The 17,385-nt window shown below is 33.9% G+C and overlaps 1 protein-coding gene across 1 annotated transcript in view; it reads left to right on the forward strand.

The window, feature by feature from the left end:
• LOC135074827 (uncharacterized) overlaps positions 1 to 17,385 on the forward strand; it is a 143,261-nt gene that overhangs the window by 117,202 nt on the left and 8,674 nt on the right. Inside the window, exon 2 of the mRNA XM_063969209.1 lies at positions 15,551 to 15,922. Within this exon, the coding sequence (XP_063825279.1) occupies positions 15,551 to 15,922 (372 nt within the window). The remainder of the gene's footprint in view (positions 1 to 15,550; positions 15,923 to 17,385) is intronic.

The following is a 17,385-nucleotide window of genomic DNA, read 5'->3' on the forward strand; positions in this document are numbered from 1 at the left end:
AACCGTATGTAGGTTAGTTATCCGGACAACGGCCCACTTGGGCGGCCCGCGGGATTATACATCGGCTATCTCCATAGTAATTACGGTGACGTCATTAAAAACAGATTTACAGCTGTCTGGAGAGGACACGAGTATTGTTTGCTTTTTATGTCGTTGTTTACGATTTCAAGTGATGAATGGTGATTGTAAAATAATTTGTGAAAAAACTTGGAGACAGCAATAAAATGTAAAAAATAAAGTTCCCAATTCCCATATTATTGTAGTTCCTAGTAATAAAGTGCGTTTGAATTCTTCTATTGTTTTATAGGAAATTTTAACATTCGATTTTACATTCCTTCCCTTAGTCTGAAAAAAGACATCTGTTCTAATGAAAATATTATTAAAAAATATCTGACTGATATTTGCTTAAAACGCTTATTTAAAATATTAATACATAATACTTAGGTAGTCGCTGTTTTAAAAGATTTGATATTTCGATTTCATAATATAACTGGGTCTAGTGCTTAATTGAGTCAGTCCCTGAGTTATGGGAGCGGTATTTTTGAGACCTCAAACGTCAGCGAGACTTCAAGTCTCCTTCAGATTTGTAGGTATGCTCTGTCACATCGTAAATGTCATTTTCACCCCTCTCGTTTCGCTTCTATAGTGTGCTTACCATGAGTTTACGTTAGGTGTGCTCGCTAGCGACTGCGTAAAAAAATTGACATTAATTGTATGACATATTGTGCAGCGCCCCTAGCGGCTACTTTCAAGAAACAAAATCTTCATAGAGATTTTTGACGTACTCGCTAGCGAGCACACCTAACGTAAACTCATGGTAGGTACACAGGTCACTAACTAGACCTGTGATAGTAGGTATTTCGAATTACGTCAGTACCTTTTGTCAACGGAAATTAAGTAAATTAATGTTGTGGGTGGCGAATTTCTATAATATTATTATAACTCTTGTAATTTCATCTATTTCTGTACCCCGAAGTCATTCAAGGGCATCAAATGTCTCTAAACGTGATACGATTCAATGAGACTAAAGTTTTGACAATGTTATTGTTTAAACATGTTTTAGTTTGAATACGTGAATTAAACAAGCCGTAACAAACTTGCAATAAACAATTAAGAAGTTGGGTATACTATGTTCACGTTCACATTCAGAAGAGTATTCACTACAGCAGTTAGTTGTTATAAGTTATTACTACAAACCGCCCTTATACTTGGTTTATACTGGGAGATACAGAAAAATTGGTGTAAGAACAAAACATAATAGGTATTTCACATTCGAATACTCCCTGTATTTATAAGGGTTATATTCTACACAAAATATTTTAGGCCTTAGCTTACTTATTAAATTACGTTAATATAGGTATATTCTTTTACTTCGAACGACGTCACTGTCCAAATCAATAAATTAGAGATTATTGATTCTCCCGGCACACTCGCAAGGATCACGCCATTATGTAAATCATATTGGAACACAATGACGTAATGGCTTTACTAGTTAACATAATGATGGTTCAACTCTACTGATCTTTAGTTAAACTTCCGTTGAACTCATCAAGACTCATCAACAATCAGTTCTTTTTTATGCCAAACGGATACAGTTATGCCTCCATAATGATAAAAGAATGACCAATCAATATCCGGTTTAATTTATTCTCGAATTTGATTTCTAGAAATAACATTTAAAAAGAGCCAATTACCATACAAGTGATTTTAATTGAAAAACCAAAAGAACAAAGCATTTTGGCCACGTGAATAGAATTAAGTTAGGACGATACTTTTTTAGTCAAAAGTACCTGAAGCGTTCCTAAGCGATACATTATTATTTATTTTGTTACTTTCGAAATTTAATAATATGTATCCTTGTGATATACCCAATATTGAGTTCACAGAAAATGCATTAATATTTTAGGGCTGAGGGTAATCTCTCACATAAAAGCATTTTACCATGTTTTTTTTTCGGAAAAGTTTTCATCGCTCTTTGCTATTTACGGCACAAATATTTTAAAAGTCACGGTTTTATTTTACGAAAAGCTCCTGTAGTTTGTATGAATGTAGAGTTTTACAATGAGAAGCGACGTATTATTTATAAGTTTCCTTAAAATATGCATAAAGTTATTGTCAGTATTGTGACATTGCAGCGCAGCTGGTTTTAGAAATTGGAAGAATAAAATTAAATATTTGACGTTACTTTCAGACTGAGAGCGCTCCAACGTTTCTATGCTTTTTTTGCATTTTATCAAAACCGAATTATCGATAGTACATATTGTGGTAGTATTTCTAAATCAAGTTTTTAGCTTATCGAAAAAATTATTGGCTAAACACGATAATCTTTATCAAAAAAGTTTGAAATTGCGTTGCTTTTAAATCCACGGTGTTTATTATCTTTTATGTACCTACAGATAACATAAATGGGTTAAGTTTTATGTCAAGTAATAACGAACTGTAAAACATACGGTTATTTCCCTTTTGAGATATTTCAGGATGCCCGTCGTATTTCTACTTGGTCAGCTTTAACCCTTAAGTAACACCGTGGGGTAATTATTTACCCCAGGCGCATAAAAATTGACATATCTTTTTTTCTACCCAAGCTAGTGCAATGTCGTTTTGTGTATTCTCAATGCAGGGTGTGCGCTTTAAGCTCGTTGACGCGGGATGTGAAGAAAATCATCTGTTTGGCTTGTACAGGTAGGTGGGGTGGAAAATTACCCCAGGGTGTTAGTTACGCATGCTTTAATTTATCATCACCTAACATCTTATTAATAGGTTTTTACAATATTTAAACAAAATGAGTAAAAATTTATATGCTACTTAATGTAGCATGTTGTCTCGAGAATGCAGAGAAATAAATAAAGCTTGATTTACATGATACTTTTCGAACTTTGAAGACATCCCCTCAGAATACAGCGTTCATAAATTCGACACAGAAATAGAGCCCAAAAGTGATAATTATGTAATAATTCAGCGTGTCTGATGTGTTTTGAAAAAAATAATTAGGTATAAAATAAATAAAAAAATATATTTTCATAATTTTATAAAAAAAAAGTTTTTTTATTTTGCTTTATTATAAAGCCAGAAATTTTCGTTTTATTTCATTTTGTGTTTAAAATATGTATAAAACATCTATTCAATGTCCGATTAGTGTATGTTTTTGGTTCCCACAATAACTTTCCAAGATTTTTCTAGAAGACCATTGTGGAGGCTATTAGTTGCCAATGAAAAAATCTTTGTTTTTTGTTATGGTTGATTTAAGATGTTTCTTTACGCTAGATAAACGTTCTTTTAAAACAATAGTATAATTTAGTGAGTCCATTAATACACTGTAAATCACAAATTAAATTGATTTTAAATATTTACTTAAAATTTTTCAATTTCCGTTTGGGGTATTTTTTTTACCCCAGGGTGTTTTAAGTGTAACCAAAAATAAGGATGTTACTTAAGGGTTAACACTACCTACATAAAATTTATGGTGCGATTTTGGGGAAACACATTACTGTGGGCACTGTATTCAAGATGTTATTTGCTTCTGCCATTAAAATTAGTATAAGTTTATGCTGTATACTAAAATAAAAACAAGAAAGAAGTACCTACGATATATTTTTTTGTATTTCTTCTAATGTTTTTTAAGAAATTGAAAGTCTTACATCAGGCTATAATAATTTTGGGTTATACAAAGTAGCATCTATTAGGGTAAATACATGGTACACATATTAGGTATACCTACCAGTGTTTAAAACTAAACACGCCGTTGTCTGTACCTAAGAGTATCTACTCAGAAATTTAGAAGTTCAAAAGTGTGTTTTGGTGTTCCATTAACTAATTATATAACTTACTCTGTCTGGGTCTGGCGATAACTTAATGCTGGTTAAGGACTTTTTTGATGTAATCTTTCGTCAAGTCATGACGTTCAGACGGCAGTCATCAGGTTTTATTCAAGCACTTGAAAGGCTCTTTTAGAGCATGCAAATGTGACGTCACTGCGGTGGTAACGACCTTCTTGTCTCTTGAGCGATGACGAGAGGTAGCGTCATTAAAAAAGTAATAATACTTTTATTACCTAACAAAAGCTTCATAACGTCCTCATTGTTTTTACAATTTCTCTTTAAGATTCAGAGAATTAAGAAAAAAAGAGTTACTTTGATAGCAATAAATCTAAATTTTATCTAACTCTATGCGGTATTAGAGTCGATATGTTAGTGTATGTATTATAACGTCATAAATCCTAAAACATGGAATATTAATTATTAATTCATAAAACATAATCAGTACAAGATTTATTAAGGTATAAACAGAATTACAATCAGTTCTTCCCAAAGAAACTTACTAAAACAATATCTCTAAGTTTCCAATACACTTACCATCGAGAAGTGTACTGTGCTATACACATATTGTTCTGTGCTAGCCGATCAGACCCCGAGTGCATATAAAAATGGCGTCCTCATCTTTCGGAGTGCAAAATACAAGCAAACTTGCACAGTTTACGAACTCTACCGGCAACATATCACTCGTAACAATATAACAGCTACAATGCATTTCCTACTCAAAGTTTATGAGCCATTCGGTTGAAATACGTGTAGCATGTAGGCCCAGACTAATGGTAAGAACTTTTCAGTTCAAAGTTGAAGGAGTAATATTTTATAGGCTTAATATTCAACTGTGCGTGTTGAGAGAAATAGTTACGGGGTTTTGAATGGTTAGTCCTAACTTTGAGTAATTCAGGAAGTCTATATTTTAACTTTGGTCCTATACCTACTCTATCGAGTGGATTGTTTATTAAAGAAATATCATGCATCTTTTGAAAACCGTTCTTTACATTACAATAAGTTTATTTTTTATATAAGTTTATTACATTACAATAGTATGTAAATACATTAAAATACGTGCCTTGTTTGCTTGATAAAGCATAAATCTTAGGAAACTAAAACTGTTTCATCGAGTGAAAAGTTGGTAACATTGATAATAATATGCAGTTGACTAGCTGACGATCGGAATCGATGTTATGCTTCAGTTATTTTACTTTAGTATATTTAATTTTCATGCAACTGAAATTCAAGTGGGTGGCAACTCGACGTACGAAAACCAACGAGTTGGTGGTACTTATACTAATTTGATCTGGGTAAAACCACATAAACGTAAGAATGAAACTCGTTTTGACAAAGGTGATGTTTCTGAATGACAAAAATACAGCTCCCTAGAGTATGTTTGTCTTCGATGCAAGTTTCTATTTACATACCTTTTAAGTTACCTAGAATAAACGTTAAAACCCAGTTCCTAGAGTCTAGAGTTTGTCCCTGGGGAATATCCTGGTATTTCAGTATTCAAACTGAAGACAAATTATAATTGAAGCGTAGAAGATAAATTATGTCCAGGATACAGACAACATTAAGCCCCGTTTCTTTGTGATATTATATTTGGGACGGTGGAAATACCAATTTTAACGTGTAATCAGGAATTTCCCGGAGTCTACGATAAATTGCGATGTCCTACTATATTTCTGAACGTTGAAACTTTGGAATTATTTAAACAATATTTTAGAAATTTGACGTCGTTAGTCGAATTTATTTAAATAATATTTTAGCAATTTAGCATCGTAATCGAAGGCGAGACTCAATTAATGATTTAAATAATATAACGCTTTTGGTAGCAAACATTTTCTGGAACATGACTTATTCAATTCCGCATCGTCCCCGATTGTCAATATCGTTAGTTGTTATACACGGGGTAGAAGATAATGAAGAAGTGGTGGGACAGCTTTGTAATGTTATTGATTTTATTGAATTAATTAAGCAGAATACATAAAAAAGATTGGCCATTACATAATCGTATCATACTTATATGGTTGTCTTTTTAAGTCCACATTAGCCAACTCACACTCGCTCACTGTCTCCAAATGTAGCATATTGGTACTAAATTAAGGTGCAGTCCTGTTGTCCCCCCTGGTTGGCCCCCCTGGGGGAGTCAACAGGATTTCGAAATCCTGTTGTCCCCCCTGGCTAGGGGAGACAACAGGACTAGATTTTTAATCAATGATTTGAGGACTGGTGTCCCCCCTGGCAAACATGATTTAAAAGCCATATAATTTTTGAAATACTGGAAGTACCTGACTGAATGCCAAATTGCCAAACTGAATACCTAACCGTTTGTTAAATAATAATTACCATTTTGATAACGAAAAAAATAAGGTGTTGGTGCCGATACTGACACCTACAAACTTGAAATTTGGCAGGTAGGTTCCTTATAGAGTGTAGACATCTGCCAAGACCGGATTTTATTTAACTATTTATTTAAGGATATGAAATAATACGAAGGATATAATAGGATTTTACGAAATTCCACACATAAGGGGGTAAAACGGACTCCACGCATACGAAGTCGCGGGCGGCCGCTAGTTGAATCACTGAGCAAGTGTTGAATATTATGATTAATTTAAAATTATGCAGTTTTAGCGTCCTACCTACTAATATAATAAATGTCAAAGTTTGTGAGTATGGATGTTTGATACTCTTTCACGTATTTAAAAACTACTAAACGGATTTTTAGTAAACTTTACAGAAAATAATTTTTTTTATACATGAGAATAGCATACCTTTAGCTTTAACTTAGCTTTTGCCCACGGCTTTGTCTGCGTAAAATTTTGTCTGTCACAGAAGAAAATATAAGAGCGCCTTCCTGTTTCAAAAACTGGCATAAAAACTATCCCACGTCCTTTTCCGGGACTTAAAACTATCTCTTTACCAAATATCAAAATCGGTTCAATGGTTTAGACGTGAATTCGTAACAGACAGATAAGTAAATGCGAAAAACTTTATTTAGTAGGGATAATTCATAAAGATTTGTTAAAAGCAAGTAAAGCAGATTTTGGAATAGTCAGAAATAGTATTGGTACCAACAACTTATATTTTTTTCGTTAACAAAATGTTAATTATTATTTGACATACGTTTAGGTATTTATTTTGGCAATAAGTATGGCATTCAGTCAGGTACTCCATTTTCAGTTCATCTTAAAAGTTATAAAAATTTAAATACTCAATGTTTGCCAGGGGGGACAACAGTCCTCAAATCATTGATTGAAAATCCAGTCCTGTTGTCTCCCCTAGCCAGGGGGGACAACAGGATTTCGAAATCCTGTTGGCTCCCCCAGGGGGGCCAAGCAGGGGGGACAACAGGACTGCACCCTAAATTAATTTCATACCGCATCATAAAAAGTACAAGATTATAGAAGAACACAGCTCGTCGCGTCACTAGTCGTCGCTCGCCGCGCCCCTGAATTATGAATGTGCCCTGCTGGGAACATGATACTTCACGACATCGGCACGTACGGAACTATACAGGGTGTAAGCGAAATCAAAAATGTATAGTGAACCACTAACCCAAATTAAGCATTAGTTTTTCTCGATAACAGAAAGTTCTTGCTCATTTATCCTTTTCTTTCTTCCACTATGATTCAATGGTAATCTAGGTAAAACATCGGCCCCTGTGTAGTTGTATTAACTACTATTTTGATTGAAAAATATAAAGTCTGATGAGCTGTTGAGTGTAAAACATAGGTGTCACAAAATCTTACCTGATCGTAACTCAGTAATTAAATAGCCTTTATTAAGATTGATACCAAAGCCAAGGAATTAAGTTTTTAATTGCTTTGCTGGGGTTTCTGATGAAATTTAGTAAATGGAAACATTTTCAGGACCTAGTTTCAAGTTAAAACATGACACGAATCTATTTTTGTAGCCTGCCTGTTCCGTACACCCTGTATCTACTCGTACAGTTCAAAACAACCTCTTTACAGATAAAAGCTCTTTCGTCTAAAACATGTCCGCCATTCATCGGAAAGTTTGAGACATTGTCGTATCGTGTATTGAAGTTGGATGTTTAGGAGTAATGAAAATGAATCTAGACGTGGGTTGTGTGTGAGTTTTTGTACAGAATCGAGGTCGGGATTACAGAAAATATTCGTATTTGTCATGGGAGTTCTTTTTTTAATCATTTTGTAGTCTTTGTTGTCCGACAACCTTCACGCTCCAGATTACAGACTTTTTTGGGTCGATAGTTCTGTGGGTTTGTTAATTAGTATGAACAAGTATAAAAGTACGCACATTATATAGATTCGGTATCGGCCGGTTCCTTATACTAACTAGTATAATGCCCGTTTTCAACATCAATCCCTAATTATCAAGTGATCCCTATGGTAACGCATAACAGGAATTTTGTTTTCATAAAGATAATTTAAAAATTAGGGATCGATGGTGAAAACGGGCATAAAGCCTATCAAATTATCGGCCGACAAAAAGTCTGCAGTCTGCGGGACGCTTAAAGTTTTCTTCTAGTACAGAAAAAAAACTTATGTATTTTGAAAGGTATTACCTAGGTTAAACTACAGAGAGACTAGATATTTATAAAAAATAATTTCTACCAGTTACTAACTGCCACTCTACACAGTAAAATTCAGTTAATATGAAACACCAACCCTTTAAAGCTCACCGCTTTCTATATATCAAGTAGTAATTGTATCGCAGCTAGGAACAAAGTTTTGTTGGTAAACATTTGGTCTGCTACCCTCCTTCTGTCAAGAGATGACGTCGATAAACGTGTCCTACCTTTATACTGCCGTTTCGCACGCGAGTCATAGACCAGCGGGTGTATTACTAACTGTAATAGAGATTAATTCCATAATCTGTTTGGGAATAATCAAAAAGTTCAGTCTGGAAACTTTCTGGGGAAAAAAAAGTTATCTGCGTTATTTCAATAAGTAGGAGCTCCTTAATTAAATTTAGATAGATAGAAGTTTTTAACTAAATCCAATTAGGGAAATACTATGCTCATTTATTATTAAAAAAACTCAAACCAGCCAGTATTTTTCTAATGACTTGTTTGCTCTTAGTGCGAACTCTTTAATGAAAAAAAAAAAAAAATAACAGCAACAGTTTTTGTTTATGTTTTTTAAAGCTTGTTACACAATTGAATGGGTTAATCGAAGCGTTAAATGGTTAGGCCGAATTGCCGATAAATTTCATTAACTTGTTCTAGGAAAGTCTATTACAATTTTATTGTGAATTCGATAAAATAATGTTGGTTCACCCAAATATAACGTTTAACAAATACTGTACATATCTGTGACAAAATTAGATATCTGTTATTACAAGCAAATTGGTATATTGGGTACATGGTATTCAATAAATTGTTAACTATGGTATGCTAAATTAAATAATAACTATCAATGGTTTACTGTGTCATGTGCGTTTATTTTTATATTTCCAGCATAACGCTGATTTTAATTTTTAGGCTTGATTTTAATTACAATTTTATAAATGTAGATAAACATAATTAATACTAAAGTATCTGAATTAACGGGCTATCTGTCAAAAAATGTATATTAAGAAGTTATAAGAATTTTCAATTTCTTTTTGCTAAATAATATTATCTAGACCAATTTCAGTAAAATAATTCAACTTGTCCCAGTCGGATTCGAGACTACGACAAAGCGTCTATTTGTCTCAGGGACTCTATCGTATGAACAGAATCTATCAAATTGAAAGAGATTGGAGTCGCAAACTCCTTCATAAAGTATTAGGCACTCACAGGTAGAGTTTGAACTACTTCAGCGATTTCCAGAAATGGGCATTTCTATTTATTGGCTTGTTCAATAAGCTCGAGTTACGACCAAATTTATTAGACACGAAACTCATTTGGTTCATTTATTTACGGCCTCGGCTGTAAAAAGTTTTTAATGTATTTTAATGTTCGTCGACGTCTGGATATGAGTTGAAGTTAACGTTTAATTTTATGTAAGAAGCGTCTTTAGATAAAAAGGCTGAAAAGTTTTGAAAGCTTGTTTTGGCTATACAGGGTGTTAGGTAAATGGGTATATGAGCCGACACTAGCCCATGTTAACATGGTCATATAAATGGTATAGTGAAGTCAGAAGTTTAATTTTCATACAAATCGGATTTTATAAAATTTATTTTGTATGAAAATTAAAAAAATTAAAATGATGATATCAAATTTCTGACTTCACCATACCATTTATATGACCATGTTAACATGGGCTAGTGTCGGCTCATATACCCATTTACCTAACACCCTGTATAGGTTATTAGATAGTTCGGAATTCTCTTTGTCTTAGCTATATTTAAAATTGTTAAAGATCACTCAAGTTAGTAATTACAACTTCTTGTTCTCACAAATATTAATTTTGTAATGAGAGACTTTATAATTATGACATGTACACAGTTATTCCAGTTTAAAATTTAATTAGTTCTTACTATGTATTTCATTGACAACTAATCTGGAATGTATCCACTTACGTCAGACGCTAAACGTTATTACAAGCAAATTAATAAGGTTTGAGATTAAATGGTAAATACATTCTCGTGCAGCTGTATGTGCATGTACAGATGACGGTATATCCAGCTTAAACTGCGGAACCTTATGTTGTTTTGTTAAGGGTGATTTTGCAACAGATACGTGTACATATACAAGTGCTCATCTCAAACAGCTGGCTTTGTAGCGGTAGCTAACCACTCGACCAGACCGCACGGGCGGCCGTCAAATGTGTTGTTTATGTTTAACTCTGTTCGTATTACCAGCAAAGCTTGGCCAAGCAGTTTTCCTCACTATCTCTTTTTACTATGGAACATATTATAATATGTTTAAATATTTAGCTCTATAGTGTTGGATTTGCTCTGCAAAAAGTCTTAAGTTGAAAGTTATGGTTACCTTTTATGGTACTTTTTTTAAAACAGTCTCCAGGCACAATGGTTTGCTTATAGGCACATCAGTGGCAATAGCAGGATCGAATCCCACCAGAGCCAAATATACAACATTTATATACCTACGGAGTTTTTTAAAGATAATGTGGGTTAGGCAGTTAAATAAAATAATATCTATTCACATGTAAATTAAGAAGGCCAAAATAAAAGCAATAAAAGTCTAGCTGCTATTTTCGTATGGAAAACATAACAATGAAAACGACCTTTGGGCAATAAATCCATGTTACAGTGCTTCGCATTCAAGGCCTTGACCAATAAAGTAGCTTTCATTGTGTGACGTCAAATATGTGCGTGGATTGGGGTCAACGGGTATTAAGCAGCTTTGAAAGTAGCTGTTTGTATGTTTTAGGACTGATTTTTCATCTGTAGAATAACCTTGTCATTTTGACATATTTCCCATATTGAAACTGTCAATGTACCAAACTTATTCTTCAGTTAAAAGTTATCTGACGATTGAAAAATCTGCCCTTAAATATTTATTTTCCACCACAGATATTAACACAATAGAAAACTTCTGACATAAAACGTTTTTTAAGTCTCAGTGTGAACAATATTTAAACCTTAATTTTTTTGGGTGTTTTATTATACAATAAATGTCACAAAACTGTTTTGTTATTTTATTGAGAAACACGTTTGGTAAAAGTTTTAGTCCATAAAATGTTTGACGACTTTTACTAAGGATTTACGATTACGGTTTTAAATGTAGTTTAACTACAATTACTTTGCAGAAGTTTTTAGTTTTTTTATTAGACAGATGTTTTCAATGCTTTGATATCTGTTAGAGTTTAATGACCCCTAGCGGTTGTGGGTTCAAATTCTTAAATGTAAGTGACAGATTTTGCGTAGGTATTAGATTGGTATTCAATTTTTTTATTGCTGCAGCATAGCAGCCGAAAATCAAGCCGTGAATACATTAACTCATAAAAAAATAACGCGCTATTTATTTACAGTGTTGGTAATACGAGCCTTAGTTTGCAGTCACATTCGTATTACAGAGCACCCCAGCAATAGGAATCCTCAGTAGAACGTAAAACTACAACGTTAATTGCTCTTTTAATATATCCCGGGTGGTCGCTGTTGCCGCCCGCCCACTGATTTATGGCCTCCGTGCTGCCCGCTACAAATTATGGTGCTACGGACTACGCCGTAGCTCCGTAGTGCTACGACTACTGTAGCGTTCGTAGAGCTTTGTAAATCATTCTTGGTGATGATTTATTTGGCAAGTATAGAATTGAATTTCAATAAGTTTAAATATAGGATGCTAGTTTAATAAAGCTACAATAGCTCTTGGATGGATTGATTTCTCAAAGAAAATGAGAGCAATTTAAATTATAGTCTAAATGAGTCTTGTTAAGTTGTAATGGGAGATGTTTTATGTAAGGAGATTATTTTGTAAGTATTTCAATTTATAAACTAAATATTTCTTTTGTTTTTATTAGATTAGTTCTTATTGTATTTTCTTTCAAACAATGGTTATGTGTAATTGAAGTTGTGATTACTTTTTGTCTCCAATATTTTTGTTAACATTTATTTGATCAAGAAGTAATAACATTTCTTTTAAAAGATTACTTTTGGGTTCTAAATTAATCAATTAAAGTTTTCTTTCTGGCCAGTATTGTGTCGTGGCAAACTAGAACTTTTTAATAGCAATATCTTTAATAGTCCATTGTAACTTGAGCCCTGATCGACGTGGCCGTGATAGCCACGCAATACCGTCCCATATTGGACATGCGCTAAGAATAGCAATCAGATGGTCACCGGTGGCTATATTAGGGTTGGAACACACTGAGCGCGAAGTTATAGTATTAGAGATAAGGATAAACATTGATCATAACAATTATTTTTGTGTTTAGAAGTATAATTTGTAAAGTGTAATTTAAATTACATCAGAATTTTATGAAAAAATTGTTTGAGGTCACTGTTTAGTACATACCTACGAGCTCGAAAGATTAGAAAAAACGCTGCAGTTTGTTTTATTGAAACAAAAATATACTTTCCTGTTCCGTATGATAAAGCAAAGAAACGTGATTAATTTAATTCAATATTTATCTTTAGACTTTCAAAGATGTATAATTTTGAGTTCAATAGGATTTTTTCCTTTTCAGACATATTTTTTCTTTTGACATTATTAGGTCAAAGAATATTTAACGCGCCCGGTACACGTCAACCTTTGTTCACGTGAGAGGAATGGCATCACGGTGATATTTTGTCAATAGTGTAACACGTGCCTTTTGTTATTGCCGTCAATGTCAATGACATATTGTATTGGAACGGTGAAAAGTTTGTTTTCTTTTTTGGTAGCGTTTATGTTGAGCAAGACAAAGCACGGCAAAATCAGTCTTATTTTTTGAGAAATAAGTGTGATTATAATATCATGGTACTGCCTCTTATGCATACTTTTTGTTTTCAATGAAAAAAAACAAACAAAAAAGAAACGATTAAAATTAAATTAAGAACGCAGAAAGCGTTTGTCATTTGTTTTTCCAAGTCGGCGATTAGAAAGTGGGCCTAGATTTGCTCTACATAAGATTTAAATACTTTAGAATGGACTCGGCGTTAATTACTTTAGCTCTATTGCTCGAACTGGAAAACGGAATTAATCTGGGTTAAATAAAGGAATTCAAGTCAAGAAAGTAATGCTACATTTTAAGTTGCAAATTGTATGTGACTTTGAAAGAAAGAAAAAATATTTATTTGGTATCAAATACAGTAAAAGACTAATGCCCGTTTTCACCATCAATCCCTAATTTTTAAGTGACCCCTATGGCAACACATAATATTATGAATTTTGTTTTCATAGGGGTCACTTAAAAATTAGGGATTGATAGTGAAAACGGGCATAAGTAAAATATTTTTTTAGGACATTGTAACAAAGGTGCTAATATTATTCAATCAGAAGACAGGCGTAACTAATAGATGAAGTGAAAGCACATTAAGCTAATCAGTAGTATCTTATAATATGAAATAGATGCTATTTTCCAACAAAGATACACATACGAGTACATTATGTGGTGGCTGTAATAACATACCTAGTTCATCAAAACAAGGTCACGTAAATAATATATCCGTCAGATAGGTATATAAACAGTCGTGTTTGACAAAGGTGTATTACATAATCAGCAATTCAACTCAGTCGTAGTACGCGACACAATAATAAGGCACATTTATCAAGCACATTGCTTAGCTTACTCAGTGCTATATCTTGATTTACGTCGTGTTTGCCGCGGTGCGATGCCGAGTGCCATCACCTGATTCGATTACTGACTCGATTACCGACTCGATTTTTTATCTTTTTGAACACTCGAGCACTAAATTCTTGTTTAATTTACGCGGTTAAGTTGATTGCTGGAAATTTGTTTCGATTTATGGTTTAAGTAATACTTGTGAGTAATGTTTTAAGTGCAAGTTCGTAAGTGAAGTGATGCTTTATCACTTTATCATATTAAGGAGCCCGAGTTTTCTTTGGTAGAATTTGCTTTCGATTCTTTTCTGCTATTTTGTATTCCTTTCTGCTGTTTAGTAAACTTTTGTTGTGAATTTTAGGAAAGCTATTGAACAAAATCAGTATTCTTTTTATACTGTGAACAGACTGACGTAGTTTTTTGTCTAATATTATGACTTTTATTTCTTTTGATGATGTTTGTGTCTACAATTTCATATACTGTTGAACTATGATCTGATCTTATGTTAACTCGATTAAAAAATGTCTCAGCACATCACTAGTCAGTGCGAATTATTGCTTGCTCCTGTGCGCACCTGGGCCTCTTAATACACCTCGAGCAGAATTTATTCCACATTCATAAATAATACTCGTATTTCTATTGAATACATAACGTAATAACACAATAATTCACCATCGAGACGTATTTGACGATTGCTGGTCACGATAAATGGAATTATATTACTTTTACGGCCTATTATCTTGAATTTACTATGTACTTGATTGTGACGTGAAAAGAAATATTCGTTGCTACGTAATAAAGCTCGTAATGTTGTGTAAAATGTGTTCTTTTAGTATTTTCCTGTCATACTGAGAAATATCTAACACAAGGATATCGACTTTTTACTACGTTTTCAATGAAAAAATTAATTATAAGAGATAATAGTCTAGACTCTAGACTATTATCTCTTCCAATATAAAAGTTACCTTTCGAGTACTTACAGAGACGCAAACATTTTTTAATTAATTTGCTAACAAAAAACATGGAAAAGCTTAATCCCAAAACATTTTTGTTCTTTGTCTAATCAGTTTACTCACCCCTGCCTGAGGGTTTGTGAAATCTGTCAGATAATTGGATTAACTCGATGTCTACTCGATTTGTAATGGCACAGCAGGAAATATCGAATCAATTCGACAAATTCGACGCTACTGCTTGAATAATGAATTCCATATCGATGTCCCGTAGGCTCACTCGAAATGTCCACCGAAATTGCTACGTACTTAATGATTTGTTGACAAATACACCAAGGTTGTTATTGCCAATTTATTTACGTGCCACAAAGGACTATTGGGACAGTAGTTATAGTATATTGACGTCGAATGAGGGTCAACGGCACTGGGAATAAGTTGTTTAGTTAATTTCCCTTAAATTTTATATTCGAACTGACACTGAGCTGAATTATTGGAACATTCTTCTACTATAGAGGCAACCACCCTGGGTATTGACATAATGCTCTAGACTAGGCATTCGACATGAAATGAAAATGACACGTATTTTGTAATATTGTGTTTCTTAGAGAAGTTCAACATTTATAGCAAAGTACTAATTTTCTGTTTCTTTTTGTTACAGGAGGTCAAGCGCGGGGCTGCTGGCACCTCAGCTTGCGTGCCAGTCGTCACCCGCGCCCGCGTCGGCGCCGCCGCTCCCCGCGCCAGCTTCACCCCCGCGCATCGTCTCGGCGCCGCCCGCGCACGCCCCGCCCCCCGACCCCGTACCGCAACCCGCCCCCGAAGACGGGGTCAGATTACGAAGAGTGCACACTGTGGCGGTGCGGGATTACCTTAAAAGAGAGACGCAGACTTTTTTTGGGGTGCAAAGGGATAACGAGAGGGAACAAAGGAGGCTGTGGTATGAGAGGCGGAGGAGGCACGCGGCGCGGGCGCTCGGCGACCTCCGGCTCGATCTACCGCCGGACCATCATCCTGATGATGATGATATTAGGTGAGTGGATTTGCGGCTTTATTTTTTCTTAGATTAGGGTGATGCCCCATTAGTTCTGCGTTCATAAAAAATATATGGAAAATGTCGCAGCGTCGACGTTAACGACGACGAAATTAATGACTGATGCTGATGATGCGTCAGCGACGTTTTAGCGACACTATGTCTGGCTGTTTTCTTTATCATTGAAGTAATATGGATAAAATATCAACAAGCAACAAATAGCTTATACTCGAAAGCTTTATATTGGGTGCGGAACTACAAACATGTTAAGTATAACCTAGTACAGTTATTACTTGTTACAATTCTCAGGAAAAACTGGAATTAACAGTAGAACTTTATACACTGCGTCCGTCTGTTTGTTTTATTAAATGAGAAAGAGAATAACAATTTTGGCACTTGTGCCGAACACATAATATGGCGCCGAGATTAAATGTAGGTAACTGTATTACCGTGCTCCAGTTTCTTACAATTGTAATATGAAAACTTGTATCCATTCCGAATGGCGTCGTATACATTTTCCATTGCATTCAGGAACTTTTTCGTGAGACTTTTGTATCAGTAAAAACCAGAAACTACCTGGTAGTTTGATTTTGAATAAAAATTCGAATAGGTTTCGTATATTTGTTGTAATTCAAGTTGACTTCGAAATGAATGAATAAAAGCTTTTCATTTGAACTTTTCATTTAACTTGTATTCAAATTACATTTCGATGGAAACTCGAAGTTACACAGTTAAAATAATTTCATATCCTTTTTAACTTATAACTCAAACAGGACACAAAAATTCCATAGAATTCGTAATAATTTGGTTGTGTTCATATTAGGACAATATTATGATTGGATGGTCAATCAATGAATATATGTCAAATTAATAATTTCTTGTTAACTAAATAATACCTTATTGATCATACACAGCTATTTGAAACATTATTCATTCATAATAATGTCGTTATTATGTTTGTATCAATAATAGGGTTTCTGATTTCTCGACCCATTTTTTTTCTCGAGTTTCGGGAATTCTCGAGGCCAAAGTCTCGAGTTTTCTCGGGTCTCGAGTCTTTTAATTAAAACTGTTGAAATCGGTTGAAATTTAATAAAAACCCAGGTTTACCCAGGTATATACCTACTTTAATGCACAACAATCAATATTAGAATTTAGTACCACTTATTTTGGTAAGGAAATAAACAAAAAATGAAATCTTCTTTCATAATTTATATTAACTACTAATCATAACTTAGTTATTAACTAAAGGAACTAAAGTCATAAAGTCGCGTGTACTTAAGGATAAATAACAATAAAAAATCTGGAGCTACAGTTGAATCACTTGTTTTCCAAAGAACACAAGTCCAAATAGCAAAATTACGATGAATAGTTTTTTTTTATAAACAAAAAAACACTTCTTAATAAATTTTTAAATTTCTTAAGGATAACGATTTGAATAATCTTTACGAGGAGGCACGAGT

Source organism: Ostrinia nubilalis, chromosome 9, assembly GCF_963855985.1.
Source record: "Ostrinia nubilalis chromosome 9, ilOstNubi1.1, whole genome shotgun sequence".
NCBI lineage: Eukaryota > Metazoa > Arthropoda > Insecta > Lepidoptera > Crambidae > Ostrinia > Ostrinia nubilalis.